Below are 19,169 nucleotides of genomic sequence, written 5' to 3' on the forward strand. Positions count from 1 at the left end.
GCTTGGCCGGTCACAAGGTTTTCATGTCCCATTTGTTTTTTTTTTTTTTTAGTATTCTAATGTGCAACCAACCTGTGTAGATTGTGCAGGGTCCTCAGAAGCACAGCAGAACACGGGCAGCACTACTGTTAGACAGTCTGCTGTGCATTGATGGAGGCTACTTGAAAGCACGTCGTAAACGCGTCCTTGCGCTCTTGGGCCAAAGTGATTACAGATTACACAGGTGGCATTTGGAACACCCCCTGCGCTGCAGGCGGCTTGGTGTTAAATACAAATCACTTGCTACCTTCAAGCTGGCCACTTCATTTGTTAATTGTGCACATTTCACAACTACATTAGCAGCTTCCCCAGCACAGCCACAGGCATCTTTCACACATCGCGCGCGGCGCCCCTGGCTACTCCCAACGGCGCACTGTGGTGCCGTGGCGCACACTTTGGGAACAACTGCACTAGATGGGCACTAGATGGTGGAATGACGGACAGCATATGAATCCAGAAAACATTCACGCTGCAAAACTATTTTACAACAACATAAGAGGATACGAAATGCAGGGAAGTCTTCTTAATTATGCTATCCTCATCCCATAAACTGTACAGCAACACTGAAAGTATTAGACACTATGGCAGGAAAGAAGCTTCCTGGAACGTCATGTGTAATAAACAGTGCATGGCGCTGATGAGATGCAAAGTTTTGGGCTAACAAACATTTTTATTTAACAAGTGAAACTCTAGGAGAAGGGAAATCATAACACCTCAGAAAGAAAAAGGGAGATGCTACTTACCAGTATGCATCTGTTCTTGGCATGTAGAGCTGCAGAGTTACACACTATGCATAGATGGCCACCTAGTATTGGGCCCGGATGTTTGCAGTTTGTTTTGTTGTAGAAAAGTCTTTGGAAGTCACGGGATAGGTGACTCCTCCTTTGGATGATACTGCGCATGGGCATCTGCTCCATCCCAGATTGTTTTTCGCCATTAGGGAAATGATGGAGCTGTACAAGAGGTAGTGATGTCCATGTGATTTGTATCTAATTAAGATAATACTGGAACAGATAAAGGTAGCCGGGGAGGCGGGTGGGCGTGTGTAACTCTGCAGCTCTACATGCCAAGAACAGATGCATACTGGTAAGTAGCATTTTCCGTTCGAGGCATATGAGCTGCAGATTACACACTATGCATAGATTGTATAGCAGTACCCACACCTAGCGGCGACCACCAGTATCTGTTGCAGTTGTTTGAAACAGTGTTTTTAGTACAGCCTGGCCCACAGTGGCTTGTTGTTTAGTTTGCACATCTAGACAGTAATGCTTTGTGAATGCGGGCGGTGTAAGCCATGTAGCTGCTTTGCATATATCATCTAGGGGAATGTTCCCTAAGAATGCCATTGAAGCCCCTATTTTCCTTGTAGAATGGGCTTTTGGAGGAATTGTTAATGTACGTTTGGCTTTCTGGTAACATATTTGTATGCATTTAACAATCCACCTAGCAATCCCCGATTTTGATATGGGGTTGCCTTTATGTGGCAGTGAAAAGACACAAAAAGTTGTTTTGTTTTACGAAAAGTTTGTGTCCTTTCAATATAGTACAGTAATGCTCTTTTGACATCTAAGGTGTGTAGAGCTATTACTGCGACTGAGGCTGCGAGAAAAATACGGGCAGCTCAAATGATTGATTTAGATGGAATGGTGAAGTGACTTTAGGAGGCAATTTAGGATTAGTACGAAGAACCACTTCGTTATGATGCATTTGCAGAAAGGGTTCTTGAATGGTAAATGCTTGTAATTCACTAACCCTTCTGAGAGAAGTAATTGCTTCTAGGAAAGCTACTTTCCAGGTTAGGGATTGCAATTCACATTTATGTAATAGTTCAAAGGGAGGTCCCATTAATCTTGTGAGAACAAGGTTTAAGTTCAACACTGGTGCAGGTGTGGTTCTGGGAGGAATTATTCTTTTGCGTCCTTCCATGAAAGCTTTTATAGCTGGTACTCTAAAAAGAGATAGATGTTGTCTATTTTGTAAGTATGCTGCAATGGCAGCGAGGTGTAGTCTGATAGATGTATAGGCTAAATTACACTTTTGAAGGTGTAATAGATATCCTATGATGTGTTGAATAGACCGATCTAAAGGATTTATTTGGTTGTTTTGGCAGTATATGACAAACCGTTTCCACTTAGCAGAATAACATGCTCTAGTAGTGGGACGTCTAGCTTCTTTGATAACGTTCATACATTCTGGAGGGAGGTTGAGGTAACCAAACTATGACCTCAGGATCCAGATCGCTAGGTTGAGCTGGATTCGGGTGTCTGATCTCTCCATGGTTCTGTGTTAATAGGCGTGGAGATAGGTTTGTTTTTGGTGTGGTACTACAGACATCTGCAACCGCGTGGTGTACTACGGTTGTCTGGCCCAAGTTGGAGAGACTAGAATGAGCGTCAGGGAATGTTGTTGTAGTTTGTGTACCACTAACGGAAGTAGTGGGAGACAAGGAAAAGCATACTCAAATAGTTTTGACCAGTTCATCCATATTGCATTGCCTTTGGACAATGAGTGTGGGTATCGGGCGGCAAAGTTTGGGCATTTTGCGTTTTCGTGGGTGGCAAAGAGGTCTATCTGAGGTTGTGCCCACATTTGAAAGAACAGATGAAGAACTTGCAGATAAAGTTCCCACTCGTGGATCTGCAGTGTTTGTCGACTTAGCAGATCTGCCATAGTGTTTTGTACTCATGGGACGTGTTGGGCTAAGAGGAAGATCTTTAGCGGTATAGCCCATCTCCATATCTGCTGTGCTAACAGAGAGCTTCAGAGAGTGTGCTCCCCCTTGTTTATGTTGTACATAGCTGTCATATTGTCTGTGCAGAGTAAGACAGCTTTGCCTGACACTTGAATTTGAAATGCTTTTAGGGCTAGAAACACAGCTAGCAACTCCAAATGATTGATGTGGAGTAACTTCTGTTGCGGTGTCCACCTGCCTTGCATGGTGTGATGCAGTAGGTGAGCTCCCCAGCCGAGACTGATGCATCCGCTGTCATGACTATTTTGCTGGAGTGATGTCCTCTACTTCGGAGTCTTCTGCCTCGGAATTGCTGTCGACGTCGTGTTGTTCTGGAACGTTGACGCCTTCTTCAAAGATGTCGTCCGGAATCGAAGCTGAAGATCGAGCCATTGCTCTTCTCGCTCTTCGGTCCCGAATAGTCTTTTTGGAGAGGAAAGAGGCACACGCGGAACAGTCTTTGGCCTTGTGCTCCAGGGAGAGGCAAAGGTTACACACTTCATGAAGGTCGGTGTGGTGAAACTTCGACCCACATTGAGGACACTTTTTAAATGGCGTCCTTTCCATGAGCTGGAGTCGAGGCCTAGTTAGGCCCGAAGGCCGTAGACGACCGAATCAAAGTCTTCGGTGTTGAAGAGTAGCGTAGACAGGAAAAGCGTTCAAAACTTAATTTCTGTAAGTTGGTGAGGATTGCGCGCTGAAGGAAATCGGTTCCAACAAGGAGCGCTGGAAACACATACGAGCCCGGTGGCGGAAAAAAACAATCTGGGGATGGAGCCGATGCCCATGCGCAGTATCATCCAAAGGAGGAGTCACCTATCCTGTGACTTCCAAAGACTTCTCTACAACAAAACAAACTGCAAACATCCGGGCCCAACACTAGGTGGCCATCTATGCATAGTGTGTAATCTGCAGCTCATATGCCTCGAACAAATATTTACAACCAACAGAAAAGAAGTGGGTTCGGTTTGCAGATACAATACGAATAGAAAATAGTGGGTATCATAGCGAACATTGCTCTTATGACAGATGACGAGAGCTTCACAATGAAAGGAATCTACCTATTCATATGGAGGTGCATAAATGTCATTAGACGATATCAAAGATCTGAGAAAAAAAGGATGGTCTCTAAGTCTATGTTAAGTCTTCTCCTACCTTTACTCTCTCTTCTGGACGTTTCACAACTTTGTCGCTTAGGAACTTAGTAGGTACAAAGCCAGTTACACCGTTATCAATTCGTGCCTTCACCCCGATTGCCTGACCCGGGCAAGAACCACTGTCAAAGTGATTCCACACCTGTAACACAGGAGGTTAGAAACCTTCAGAGACAACCAACAATAACAAACCAAACATAACATAGGACCTTGTAAATATCATCATAAAAGTACTTTTTGGAAATATATTTTCACCAATAAGAAAATGTTTCTAAACTGGGCTGTGCCATACCTCGCTGAGTTCTGGAAAATTATCTTGTTGACAGAAGGGGCACTGCCAGAGGCCAGTATCATCATTCCTGATAGCCTGATCATAGCTCTCACCCTGAGGTCGTCGATGTGCAATGCCAGTCACGTTACAGGTAATCAGTTTTCCTAAAGAGAAGCAAAGACAATTTGGTACTTACTGATCACTGCTGTTATAGTGTTCACTCAGGAGCATGATAAACTGCTACACACTTTTAAATTTCTTAATTTTTTTCACTACAACCACACTTTTTGCTAACTCATATACCTTCACCCCAATATTCACTTTCTAATTTAGTAGATCAGGAATGTTCTTTCTAAGTAGAGGCATACATTTGTTTCATTATTTATTATTTCTACTCATTAGACAACCCAAAACATAACTGTCAACTCCCCTGCATTTCAGTCTATAAAAATAGATTTCTGACGTCTTGCAATAAAATTATATGACTTTAGTTGGCTTATTATATTTTGTGACTATGTGCAAACTGACTCGATACAGAAATGATGCAAATGAAAATAAAACAATCAATCAATAATAATTTAGGAGAAACTACCTATATAGAATGTTTCTGGTGTTTCCTTGGACAACATGTTAAAAATTTCTTCTGTGTTCGGAGAGCGGAAGGTGGTTCTCAGGTCCTTGTACCTGCAACTCAGTTCAGCTCGGATGTCATATAATGTGATGTGCTTGTCACCATAGCCCTGAAAGTACACAAGCAAAAGGTTGGTAATAATTGTTAGATGTATTGATCAGTTAAACAAATATACATGTCCACAGCGTATTGTACTAACAAGTGTTCCAATGCTCAGGCAGCCTAATCTGGCAATACAATCTTGATACAAACACAAAGGTGAGCTAATGAATAATGCCTGATCGATGCAATGTCCTGGTCTATCTGAAAGACCCTATATAATGATATGCCCGACCTGGCATTCTTATATTGACTGTACGGTGTAAATCAAATGCATGCACCAAAAAATTCTGATTTCCACCTTTATTCATAGAAATTAAATAATAACAATCAGCTAGGCTTCGACATCAATAGTAGAAATCATTAAGCCTGGTGTGAGGTGTGTAGGCATGTCAAGGGGAATTGTTAATTGGCTGGTAGTACTGATTGCATGACAAAGACTGGGCATACTACAAAGAAGTCCAAAACAGGCATTCTGAAGATGCACAGCGTGGAGGGTTAAACTGCTCACCAGATAAACTCAGTATTAGAGGAGTAAAAATAAGCCATGCAAAGCACCATTCCACATGTCTGCTTACGTCGCCTACAGATCGGGTTAATACCTTGGATATTATTTCGTGTTGGGCTGGAACACTTATTTGTGTTTGGAACCACACAAGGAAAACATACGGATTTTCGGTTCTTTTAAAAAATACAAGATGAGGAACCAAGAGTGAAATATCTCGTGCTGCAATAAATGAATCTAAAAATAGGAGGTCTTTATTTTGGAATATATTATTTCCATAAGAGGGATATACTACGACAGTGGCGTATTACTCTCAACATGGAGGTTTGAGATATATATGAAGAAATCGTTTTGATATGACTTCGCTTGACACAAACCCTTTGCCCTGAGGAAGTACTGTTTTTAGAACGAAACGTGTTGGCTGGCTATCTGCATAAACCTTTTGAAAGGAACATTAAACATATTTTGAAATATACACCAGGACTCAGTGCATCAATAAGGACAATAATGAAGTGATTTTGATCATTGTTCGGACTGACTCAAGAAGCGGTGCTATCCTGAGCTTAAGACATTTTGTTACTCACCCAATGTGAAGGGTGGTGCCCTGGGACAGAGGGCATTTTGGGATCAGCACGCAGAGCAATCAAAAGACTTTGGTTTGTGAAAACATAGGGTTTGGTGCCTTCCAGTTGCTTTGTAGGTCCACTGTCCAAAGTGTAAGTGTATTAACAGGCCATTTAGCATTTTAACTTCTAGTACTGTGTAAATGGAGAAAACAAGAGGTCTGCTGGCACAAGGAGAGATCATAGATATTTACGTGGGCCCAGTCTCCTTGATGAATGTGAGACTAAAGGAGCGGCCCACCTCATGAAGTAAAGAGTAGCCCTAAATAAGGTCTTAAAATCAAACAAAGAGAGGTAGGAAATTCCGTTCTTTCAAATAATAGATCTATCTATTCCTATCTAACTATGTATCTATCTCTATCTAGCTATCTAAAGCTACCTCTATATATCTAGATCTATCTCTAGTTCTATCTATCTCTATATCTCTATCTATAGATCTATCTTTATATCTAACTCTAGTTATTTATAACTAACTATTTATCCTTCTCATTCCCGCCTCTATCCCTGCGTCTCTATCCCTCTCCATCCCTCTCCATATCCATCTCGCTCTCTCCCTCTCCCTCTCCATCTCGCTCTCTCCCTCTTCCTCTCCATCTCCCGCTCTCTCTCTCCCTCCATCTCCCGCTCTCTCTCTCCCTCCATCTCCCGCTCTCTCTCTCCCTCCATCTCCCACTCTCTCTCTCCCTCCATCTCCCGCTCTCTCTCTCCCTCCATCTCCATCTCCCTCACTCCCTCCATCTCCCTCACTCCCTCCATCCATCTCCCTCACTCCCTCCCTCCATCTCCCTCACTCCCTCCCTCCATCTCCCTCACTCCCTCCATCTCCCTCACTCCCTACATCTCCCTCACTCCCTCCATCTGCCTCACTCCCTCCATCTGCCTCACTCCCTCCATCTGCCTCACTCCCTCCATCTGCCTCACTCCCTCCATCTGCCTCACTCCCTCCATCTGCCTCACTCCCTCCATCTGCCTCACTCCCTCCATCTGCCTCACTCCCTCCATCTGCCTCACTCCCTCCATCTGCCTCACTCCCTCCATCTGCCTCACTCCCTCCATCTGCCTCACTCCCTCCATCTCCCTCACTCCCTCCATCTACCTCTCTCCCTCCATCTCTCTCTCTCCGTCGATCTCTCTCTCTCCGTCCATCTCTCTCTCTCCGTCCATCTCTCTCTCTCCGTCCATCTCTCTCTCTCCGTCCATCTCTCTCTCTCCGTCCATCTCTCTCTCTCCGTCCATCTCTCTCTCTCCGTCCATCTCTATCTCTCCGTCCACCTCTATCTCTCCGTCCACCTCTATCTCTCCGTCCACCTCTATCTCTCCGTCCACCTCTATCTCTCCGTCCACCTCTATCTCTCCGTCCATCTCTATCTCTCCGTCCATCTCCATCTCTCCGTCCATCTCTATCTCTCCGTCCATCTCTCTCCCTCCATCCATCCATCCATCCATCTCTCTCCATCCATCCATCCATCTCTCTCCCTCCCTCCCTCCATCCATCCATCTCTCCCTCCATCCCTCTCCCTCCATCCCTCTCCCTCCATCCCTCTCCCTCCATCCCTCTCCCTCCATCCATTTCTCTCTCTCTCTCCATTTCTCTCTCTCTCTCTCCATTTCTCTCTCTCTCTCTCTCTCTCTCCATTTCTCTATCTCTCTCTCCCTCCATCTCTCACTCCATCTCTCTCTCTCTCCCCACATCTCGCTCCCTCCATCTCTCTCTCTCCCCACATCTCTCTCTCTCTCTCTCCCCACATCTCTCTCTCTCTCTCTCTCTCTCTCTCTCTCTCTCCCCACATCTCTCTCTCTCTCCCCACATCTCTCTCTCTCTCCCCACATCTCTCTCTCTCTCCCCACATCTCTCTCTCTCTCTCTCCCCACATCTCTCTCTCTCTCCCAACATCTCTTTCTCTCGCTCTCTCCCTCCACCTCTCTCTCCCTCCACCTCTCTCTCTCTCCCTCCATATCTATCCCTCCATCTCTCCCTCCATATCTCTCCCTCCATCTCTCCCCCTCCATCTCTCCCCCTCCATCTCTCTCCCTCCACCTCTCTCCCTCCACCTCTCTCCCTCCATCTCTTGCTCTCCCTCTCTCTCTCTCTCCTTCGATCTCTCCATCTCTTGCTCTCCCTCTCGCCCTCCATCTCTCCATCTCTCCATCTTTTGCTCTCCCTCTCTCTCGCCCTCCATCCATCTCTCTTTCTCTCTCTCTCTCTCTCTCTCTCTCTCTCTCTCTCTCTCTCTCTCTCCCTCCATCTCTCTCTCTCCCTCCAACTTCATGCTCAGGGTAGAGACAATAAATACATTTCTTGTGGGGGTCTTCTTTAAAAAGACGCAACTACCCACAAGAAGAGCAAGGTCGGAATAAAGACTTCTTACTTGACATGATGAGAAGACTGGAAACTAGAAGAATTGAGGAAAAAACTGAGCAGAGCTCAGGGAGACTCCCTCACACGACGTGTGGTAGAAAATCTGAGGGCTTGAGCTTCTGAGGAGAAGGTTCTAGAGGGTGCTGGCGCCTGATTGGTTGTAGTTTGGACTAACAATGACAGTGATATGTTGCAAGTGTTTTCTCTCTCTATCATGCATTCCTATGTAAGAATTGTTTTAGAGGTTTTAGTTGTGTATTTACTTCTATTATTTCTTATGTTATGCTCGCACATACATATATTTTAGCATTTTTATTGCTATTTTTATGTACCGTGGGACTCCCACTTCGACGATGGGGAATATTCAAGCATGTGAATCAATGAAAGACATCCCTAATACTGGAGAACTGCTCATGTCGTGAGCTATATAATATGTGAGGTCAAAAGCAGTACATTGCGGGTGGTAATTTATAGTTAGCTCAGCAAACTAACTGCTGCATTTCACTGGTTTTGTAAAAGTGAAATATGGGCCTAATTTAGGAAGCTGGCTCTTTATGTGATATCAATAAGTTGATATACTGTAGAGTCTAGGGTTCCCTTATGAGTGGACTAGGGCTTGCTATGCAATCCCAAAGTGCTTTGTTAGTGGTAGTGTGGTCGCGGGACCAGTCGCCAGGAGTTATGAGTAGTGGGCAAGGTCCAAGTCAGCACCAGCAGTATACCACCAGTGGCATAGGGGCGGCCGGGTGCAGGGTGCAAAACAGCCTTGGGAGCCCAATGTGTTTCAATGAATATCGGTCACTGTGGAAAGAGGCTCAGGCCAGGAGGCCAGTCGGGCAGAACCAACAAATGGCTCAGGCCTCGCAATACTCTGGGACATAGGGGACACCTTTGGTCCTCTTTTCGAAGGCACAGAGGTGTCCATAGGCTCCTGTTTTTCATTACCACAGCAGTCGCGGTTGACAGAGCCTGCATGCTAAGGCTGCAGGCGACATTGGGGAGTTCATGAGGGGCTCACTCCAACTCGGGCGGAGGTGACACGTGCAGTGGTGGCTTCGGGTGTCTGGTTTTGTCAGTCCCAGAGGCCTCAGAGTCTTCCCTCTTGAAGATTTTGCATTTTCGAGGCTTCGGCCGGATCCCGAAGGATTTGCGACACAGGACACAGACTTAAAGACATCTCTGAGGCCGACACGAGATCACAGCAAAGCTGAGACCCGCAGCCGTCACGAGAGACCGGAACTCCTGGACATCGTGCATATTTGCAAGTGCACTTACTTAACGAGCTTTCCCGAAGTTGTGCATTGGGCTACTTGTAGTCCAAGCCATGAGCACCTTTTGCACCGAAGATTGTGGGCCTACACTCCACGAGTGTTCCGTGGGCCCGCTTCTAGCATTTCAGCTTGAGGCCCCTTCTCGATTCCTGGTCCGTCGACTGGTGGGTCCCCACTAAGGTAACTCTTTAGTTTAATGGGCTTCCCTGGTTGCTCCAGACGTGCCCTGACTCCCCTCCAAAGGGTGAGTCCCTCAGACCTTTACTGGTCTGCTCTGAAGCCAATCTTTGCATCTTGCGTGGTTTGCTGTTGCCAAGGCTTGTTGGGTCCAATCCGTATACCGAGGCTGCAGCACTCGGCATCCAACGTGGGACAGCTCGAATCCAGTTCCTGGTTGTCATCGACACCACCTGGTTCTCGTGGCTGAAGAGTCAAGCTTCACCTCCTGCACCTGAAATCACTAGACATTGGTGGGCATCTACTTGTTGCCTCCCTGGTCACTGGCCCCTCTGCGTTCAGGTTCTTCATATCTTAGATCCACCCTTGGATCCATCCGGACACTTTTCATCTGGTCGCCTGCAGCACTTCTGTGCAGACACTAAAAGACACCTATGCACCCAGCTTCCCTGGGTGAGGTAACACGAGTACTTCGGTGCTCCCGTGTGTCTTGACTCTCGAACTGTCCAGTACTGAAGGGGTTTGTTCCCAGTCCACTCCTAAGTATCCTTAATTTAAAAAAATCTAATTGCAACTTCTCAATAGAAGTCAATGGTGATTTGCGGCTGTGTTTAGACACTGCACGCATCCCTCGTGGGTCTGCTGCGTCCCTACCTTGGGTGGTTCCTGGTTGCCCCAGCGGTTCTACAGGCCATAGGCCTTGTCTCTATGTTCACAGCGGTACTTATACCACTTTCTTAGTATATGGTTTGTGAGGCCCCTTGGGCAAAACGTATACTGTGCTAATTTACTGTGTGCTTCTTAAGTTTGCTTTTACCTCTAGCCTCATATAGAGACTAGAGGGATGTGTTTAGAATAAATACATATATATTTCGTATATACCTGGTGTGGTTCTCCTTTCATTTGATCATTCATGAGATTATAAACTGGTAAAACAAGCTTCTTTACATTCCTTCTAGACTTAGCCTGAAGGCTGCTCTCCACAGCTACCACTAGGATAGCTTTCTATAAAGGTTGTCTTAAACCTACCATCAATAAGGGTCATTTGGACTGGTGCAGGGTGCCCACTAGAATAGTGGACAGCATATGCCAGGCCAGTGGTGGCTTCGGGGGTCGGGTTTTGTCAGTCCCAGAGGCCTCAGAGTCTTTTCTTTTGAAGATTCTTTAGAACGGGCTACTATTCAGGGGAGGTCTTGAAACTTTTTTGAAGGCAGGTAGTCCTCCTACGTTTCTGGAGTAACAGATTCAGCACTAGTCGACTTTGAGGGGATCCATATTTGCATTCCAAAGGCGGCACCTTATTTAAAGCTCGCCGACTCAAGGAGACTAATCAGCGTATCAATCTGTGGGAGGGGGTTTTGCACCCACTTCCCAGACAGGCTTTTGTTCTGGGTCTTCGGAGAGCAAAGGCTCTCCAACTAGGAGGTCAGAACAGTATCTTGGTGGCAGGCTGGCAGAAACCAGTCACCAAGGACACCAGAGGCTAGTAGGTTTTTAGGGGGCACCTCTAAGGTGCCTTTTGGGTGCAGGTATTGGTAAATCCAATAGTGACATTGGTGTAGGTTCATCGATACGAGATGTTTGATACCAAACATCTCTATTGTCGGGGAAGCCATCATGTAGCTGGGGAACTCGTTTTCAACAGTGACCAGTATCTGTATTAAACTGGCATAGGCAGTTATAGGACTGACCAGCACATGGGCATATCTGCTCATGCAGGTATGCCTTCCTTACATGTTATATTCAGCACTCTGCCTTAGGGCTGTTAGGCCTGCAGTAAGAGTAACTTACAAATATGACATGCAGTTGCAGGGGACATGGCACACAGGTATGTGTGGCATGTTGTGTTTTCACTTTTGTCTGCACCAAGACACGCAGCCTGCAATGACAGTCTTGCATGTGATTGGTGAGGGTCCCGTTAATCTGACACAATTTGTGGCCTTAGGGGCCCTCTTTTGTACCCTAGGTACCAGGGTACCATTTATTAGGGAATTACAGAAGGTGCTAAAGGTTTTGCCAATTGGGTGATCAATTGTACAGTTTTGGGAAAGAGCTCTGGCACTGAGGACCAATTTAGCAGAAGCCCAGTGCACTTTTAGTCGCAATCGCATCATTTGCCAGGCAAAAATTGGGAGTGACTGTCATACAGGGGCACTTTCCTGCACCTAATTATAACAGGTTAGGCTCCCATTTGCCCCGATGAACTCCCCTAACCAATTATCTGGCTCTTAGAGCAGGCTGAAACATGCCACACTTTCTGAGTTCATTGAGCTATCGTACCTCTAAAAATCTAGTAATTTGTTTATTCACTTTTTCACCTGTGGTATTTTTTGGGTACTTCAAATATTAGCTGGATCCCTGTATTATCCAGGAAATTAATATCTTAAGAATTCCCCCATTAATTGAGGTTGAGCCTGCCTCTGTAGTATCTTACCTTGGAAGGGTGAAACCACCTCATCCAAAATCTTTTTTTTTTTAACCAAAAAAAGGGAATACAACAGCCTGGGAGTTAGGAACGAATATGCTACTTACCAGTATGCATCTGTTCTTGGCATGTAGGGCTGCTGACATTCATATCTGTGCATAGATCGCCGCCTAGTGTTGGGTCCGGATGATTGCACATTATTGTCCTGGAAGAGTCTTCGAAGTATCACGAGATAGGTGGCTCCTCCCCTGGACTACAGTGCGCATGGGCATCCACTCCATCCTCAGATTGTTTTTAGCCATTATGGCAAAGATGGGGTGTAACACCGTAAGTGATGACCATGCTAAGAGTAATTTTCGAGTGCTGCAGCCGCTACAGAGGTGCTGGGGGAAAAGCGTACGCAAATATACCTGACCAGTTCATCCATATCGCATTGCTCTGCAACTGTGGGTGTGGAAACCTGGCGGCAAAGCTTTGGCATTTGGCGTTTTTCTTTGTGGCGAACAGGTCCATCTCTGGATGACCCCACTGCTGGAAGTACGGGTGTAGTACTGATGGATATATCTCCCACTCGTGCATTTGGTGGCTGTACCTGCTGAGCAGGTCCGCCATGTCATTGTCCTTGCCCGGGAGGTGTTCCACCATGAGGAAGATGTTCCTCTGAATGGCCCACTTCCACATGCTCTGAGCCAGATGAGACAACTGTGGAGAGTGTGTACCTCCCTGCTTCTGAATGTAGTACATGGCCGTCATGTTGTCGGTCCGGATCAACACAACATTGTTGCACAGATGTACTTTGAATGCCTTCATCGACATGAAGATAGCCATCAGTTCCAGAAGGTTGATGTGCATCTTCCTTTGCTGCGCTGTCCATAGTCCCTACACTGTGTAGTGGAGTACATGAGCTCCCCATCCCTGGAGAGATGCGTCCGTTGTCAGAATAATCTGTGGCACAGGCTCCTGGAACGGTCGGCCCCTGCAAAGGTTGTGTGGATTCCACCAATGCAGAGAGTTGTATGCACGACCGGTCACCAACACTAGGTCTTTCAACTGTCCGTGAGCCCGATTCCACTGACGTGCTAAGAACTCCTGCAGCGGACGCATATGTAGTCGCGCGTGCGGGACTATGAAGATGCAGGAGGCCATCATGCCTATCAACTGCATGAACACACGTGCCGGTAGCGAGTGTTGAGGTCTGAATTTTTGTATCAGCAATTGAATGCTGTTGATCCTCACTGAATTTGGCTGTGCTTTGGCTGCCAGAGTATTTATTGTCGCGCCCAGATACTGCCGTACGTGGGCGGGCTCAAGGTGGGACTTTGGATAAGTCAGTGAGAACCCCAGATCGTGAAGAGGGATAATGGTGTGGGACATGTGGGCGGCACACTGCTTGCCCGACTTCGCCTGGATAAGCCAGTCGTCCAGATAAGGGTAGACGTGAACGTTCTGTCTCCGTAGGTGTGCAGCCACTGTCGCCAGGCACTTTGTAAACACCCTGGGTGCCGTCGTCACTCCGAAAGGGAGGACCTTGAATTGATAATGCTGATTCTGTGTGACGGGTGTAGCGGAATATGGAAATATGCACCCTTCAGATCTAATCTTGCGAGGAAATCTCCCTGACTGAGTAACGGTAGAACCTGCTGCAATGTGAGCATGTGAAAGTGTTCGGATAGAATGTACTGGTTTAGGGGTCTGAGGTCCAGTATGGGTCTGAGGGACCTGTCCTTTTTTGGGATCAAGAAGTACAGCGAGTACACTCCTGTACCTCTTTCTTCCACAGGCACGAGCTCTATTGCTCCTTTTCGCAGCATGACGAGTACCTCCTGCTGCAATAAGTGCAAATGCTCTGTGGACATAGGACGGTGTCTTGGGGGTATGTTGGGTGGAGTGGATGTTAACTCCAGACAATAACCGTACTGGATAAGCGTCCTCACCCACCTGTCTGTAGTGATGGATTTCCAGACTGGCAGGAACTGTTGTAGTCTCCCCCCGACCGGTGTGGTATGGTCGGGGGGCAGTGACAAGGCGTCACTGTGTTAGTGGTGGAGGATCGGGAGCTGTTGTTTCCACGACCTCTGCCCTTGGCGCTGTTTCCACGATAGCCACCTCTACTTTGTTTGGTGTAGGTGGTTTGCGCGCCTCCTTTACTGTACTGTGTTTGCTGGGACAGCTGGCCTCTGGAAACTCCTCTATTGTTTGAGCGACGAAAAGAACCACCCCTGAACTGCTGCGACTGTAGAGCCAATGCGAGGCTCCCCCGTCTGGGGAGAGAACACCTCTGTGCACAACCGGGGGGACCGAGGTCTTATTCCATACACAAGTTTATGCGTGAGTCAAAGTTATCCATCTCAAGGTTTTATTTGAAGATGTAGAATATTTAGACATTCCAATCAGGATAAGACTGAAGTCAAAACATGTCTCTGTAGTAGTTATGTTGTTACATACTAATCCTCACACATCCCGATGCATTTCGGGCTGACGCCCTTCGTCAGGGGATTACTCTGTGTCAGAGAGAGATTGGCAGCCATGCTGTTTCGCGTCCCATGAAGCCCATCATGCAATGTAAAAGCTTTTACATTGCATGATGGGCTTCATGGGACGAAGGGCGTCAGCCCGAAATGCATCGGGATGTGTGAGGATTAGTATGTAACAACATAACTACTACAGAGACATGTTTTGACTTCAGTCTTATCCTGATTGGAATGTCTAAATATTCTACATCTTCAAATAAAACCTTGAGATGGATAACTTTGACTCACGCATAAACTTGTGTATGGAATAAGACCTCGGTCCCCCCGGTTGTGCACAGAGGTGTTCTCTCCCCAGACGGGGGAGCCTCGCATTAGTTCTACTGGATATTACACTGCCTGGCCAGACAGTGTTTACTCTCTTGTTGCACACTACAATCCGTCACAACCCTCCACCATTTGATTAGTGTGGCTGTGCGAGTTCCCTTAATCCATTATCATACTCTGCGACTGTAGAGCCCCCACAGACTTTGCAGTCTCAGTGTCCTTTTTGATCTTTTCTAAGGTGGTGTCCACCTCTGGTCTAAATAAGTGATCAGGGTTTACAGGCTGATTTAGTATGGTGGATTGTATCTCGGGCTTGAAACCGGAGTTTCTCAGCCAGGCATGTCGCCGTAACATCACACTTGTGTTAATTGCCCTGGCCGCGGTGTCTGCTGCATCCAGTGCACACTTGACAGATGCATTTGAGATAAGATTCCCTTCCTGTATGAGCATCTCTGCTGCCTCTTTATAATCATCTGGCAAGTGTTGTAACAGGGTCTCAAGTGTATCGTAATGGGCCCTTTCATATCTGGCTAAGAGTGCCAGAGTGTTGGAAATGCGCCAGATATTGGCCGCTTGAGCTGCCACCCTTTTCCCTGATGCTTCTAGCACTTTAGATTCTTTGTCAGGGGGAGGAGCATCACCCGTTGTTTGTGAGTTTGCCCTCTTCCGGGCATTGGAAACAACCAGAGAGTCCAACTGCAACTGTCCCTTGATACAGGTAGGGTCCCCAGGCGCCGGTTTGTACTTTTTCTTAATTCTGGGGTTTATCACCCTTGCCCTCGTGGTCTCTTTAAAAATGTCTCCAGCATGTTTTAAGACACCCTTTAGCATAGGCAGAGTCTTGACAGTTTTCTCTGAGGTGGAGAAGGTATCAAACAAGAAATCCACTTCATTAGGGTCAGCATGGAGCTGCACATCATGATTTTTGGCTGCCCTTTCAATAAGTGCATTAAACGCCGCTGAGTCTTCAGTAGGCGAGATTTTCACAGCATACACATTACTGCCTGGGGCAGTGTGTGGATCTCCTGGGTCAGCAGCATCTGCCCAGGGTTTATTGTGATCTTCAGGATCAGTGTCTATAGGATAATTGTACTCCTCATTGTCACCTTCCCCTGTCTCCACATCCGAGTAAGTGGGCGAGATAGGAGCAGTGTCCTGGCCATGTGGTGATATAGGTTCAACAAGAAGAGGTGATGTAGTAGAATCCTTCTTCTTTTTTTCTTTTTTTTTTTTAAAATTTTTGAAAACCTTTATTGTGCTTAAAACATGATACAAATACGGGCCTACAACCAGCAGGCCGGCCACGATACTTTGAAGCACATGTGCAAACATTACGTGTCCCCAGCGCCAACAGGCAATACAGCTAAAATTAACAGCAGTTACACTGAATGAAGATGTGCCGCCAGGGAGAAGGAGCATTGTAGGTTAATTTTCAAAGTTTTTATCTGAAAATAATGCAGTGAAGAATAGAATCAAGGAGAACTGAGTCCGTACATTCGCTTCACAGCATGGGCAGGCAGCATCAAGAGAACCAACAGTTAGTACGAATCCACCAGTCAGGATGGTAAGATTGCACAAGTCAACAGCGTAAACAGTTCGCGTCCACGTACCACCCCCAGCGCCACCCGCCCCCTACCGAACCCCGGTCATTCAGACCCAGAACAGAAAAGAGAAAATTATAAAAAGAAATACATAGGCACCATAGAAACCAAAGAAAAATGAAATATAACCCCCCACCCTACACACATGCAGAGGCTACGGCCTGCCCCCCCCCCAGCAGAGTGCTTGTCACCCCAAAAAACCCGAAATTTAGGAAGTAAAGAAAGAGAAGAAAGAGAGAGAAAGAAAACAAAGGAAAACCGTCACTAGTGATAAGGGGAGCAAGGAAAAGCAGTCCCAGATCTCCCACTGAAGGAGGTGAGGAGGAGCCAATACAATCCCAAAACTCCCGGACTCCCATCAATTAGTGAATTCCACTCCGTTAAAAGCTAAGGGGACTAGTGGCAACAACACAGGATATGAGCAGCTCCAATGCACAGGCAAAGGTATCAGGATGAACGAGGAGTGAATAAATGCGAGGAGCTGTGGCGGCGATGCACGCCAAGAAGGCGCCGCGTTCCCAAAGCACATTAAGCAGGCCAACACAAGTTGAAACCCGGACCCCCCTGATACTATCTAAGTCGCAAGCGACCAGTACACCACGGTACCCACCCAAAACCCCGCCCCAGCCAGAACAACAACTAAGATGGCCGCCTCGGACAGAGCAAAGACAGAGTGAAAATGGACGCCACCCGTCACAGGCAACCCCCCGTCTCAGTAGTCAGTATCGGCAAGTCAGACACCCCAAAAAATCAACAGAGCCGATGGCCCACTAGGTTTCAGGATAGCCAATTGAGGCTCCGACTGTACCGTGGACGAGAATGTAGTAACACTAAGGAGGCGCCAAAAGCGAGAGCCAAGCGCTATTCAAGAGCTCCCAACCAGCCGGAAAATTCAATTTACACTCTGCGTGCGGTCCACACACACCCCCCACCCGGCATTACGAACCCGACCCCCAACAGGTAGGAGAACAATGCAGCAAGCAAGCAGGCTAGCCCTGACCCGATTTCGGATGCCCTTCAGTCCCCAACCCTCTGCGAGTGTCGACCCCCTCAGCAACAAAGGGACAAGATGGAGGCAGAGAGGAGGGGGGAGACCCACAATCACAAAATGGATGACACCACCTACCCAATAACGCTTTGGTCACAATACAGAGAGCCCCAAAAGTACTCCGAAAGACCAAACACTGCAGGGGAAAAGGCAAAGGTGTAAATGCACGAGTCTGCAAGGGGGCCAGGAGTAAAGTAGCCTGCAGTCCCGCCTCCGGTGTGAGCGGCGATCGTGTTGAAACAGTAGCCGAGTGTGGAAACAATGTATCCCCGGCAGAGTCAGTAAGCGATTGTCCGTAAGCTCCAAGCGTGGCAGGGCAGAACACAGTCTCACTTGAAACATTCCGCAACACAATATCCTCTGCAGGAGCCGTCAGGGGAGCGCTTAGGTGTTGCCGAGAGCAGTCCCTCCGAATCTGCGCCACGTCCAGGGCGATGTCGTCGAGCTTGTCCCAGAGCTCCTGGGAGTCGCGCCGTAGCGTCGCCCGTAGGTCACGTAGGGCAAACAGGACATCTCCGTAGGACAGGGTCGTCGGTGTGCCCCCCTCGCCCCCAATATCCGAAGGTGCAGGCAATTCGGCCACCGGCGCGGCCATGCGTCAGAGGCAAGGGGCAGTGGCGGACAGTCTTCTCCGCACCTCGGGACAGCAAGGATTCCGCTTCGTCCCCCACCGCTACTAATCAGTAAGGAGCGTCGCCAGTGAGGAGCCCACGACTGCAACGCCAGGCGGTTTGAACGAATGTGCAGACAGCAAGGTGCGGGCGAGTCCCGCAATGGAGCCAAGACGCCCCCGTCCAACACAAGATAACAGAGCCGGAGTGCCGTGCAATCTTCCCGGCAGTCGCGAAGCAAGCACGATGGTCCGCACTCCGCAGCACCCGGAATGCTGAAAGCCACGTTCCAGGGGGAGCAGCTCCCGCCAGGGTGCTAGCGTTCCACTGATAAGTTGCTCGCCCCCACTCCGCCGGGGTCCAGCATCAAGCAGCGAGGAGCGCTGGGGCAATGGCGTCGGGACCGGCACCGGGGTATCTCAGCCGTCCAGTCGAGCCGAGGGTCCGGAGAAACATGGGCGAGATCAGCGCGTCGCCCCCGTCAGAGCAGCCGATAAAACAAACAGGATAGCAGGCAGGATAGGTCGACGGGGCGCAAGAACTGGCGGAGCCGGGAGCTTACACGTCCGCTCCGGTCGCCATCTTGGCTCCTCCCCCCCTTCTTCTTTTTTTCAATGGAATTTTATATGACTCCATAGGCTGTTCAGGGGCAATCTTTCTTTTGTAAATAGAAAGTATAACCGTGTCTGCGTCGATGAATTGCCTCGACTGCTCTTCAAGCGGAGGCCGTCGATGCTTTTTTGACTACATCCGCAGTTGTAGGCTTCGGCCCCGAGGACACCTTCTTGGACGCAGTCTAAGGGGCGAAGGCCTTAGGTACCACTTTCGG

The 19,169-nt window shown here is 47.8% G+C and overlaps 1 protein-coding gene across 1 annotated transcript in view; it reads right to left on the reverse strand.

Moving 5' to 3' along the window:
• LOC147730350 (transcription elongation factor SPT6-like) overlaps window positions 1-19,169 on the reverse strand; it is a 430,594-nt gene that overhangs the window by 379,537 nt on the left and 31,888 nt on the right. Inside the window, exons 3-5 of the mRNA XM_086955156.1 lie at window positions 4,788-4,935; window positions 4,217-4,359; window positions 3,926-4,066 (exon numbers count right to left, since the gene is read on the reverse strand). Coding sequence (XP_086811282.1) covers window positions 3,926-4,066; window positions 4,217-4,359; window positions 4,788-4,935 — 432 coding nt within the window. The remainder of the gene's footprint in view (window positions 1-3,925; window positions 4,067-4,216; window positions 4,360-4,787; window positions 4,936-19,169) is intronic.

This window comes from Lissotriton vulgaris, chromosome 2_1 (genome assembly GCF_964263255.1).
Source record: "Lissotriton vulgaris chromosome 2_1, aLisVul1.2, whole genome shotgun sequence".
Lineage (NCBI taxonomy): Eukaryota > Metazoa > Chordata > Amphibia > Caudata > Salamandridae > Lissotriton > Lissotriton vulgaris.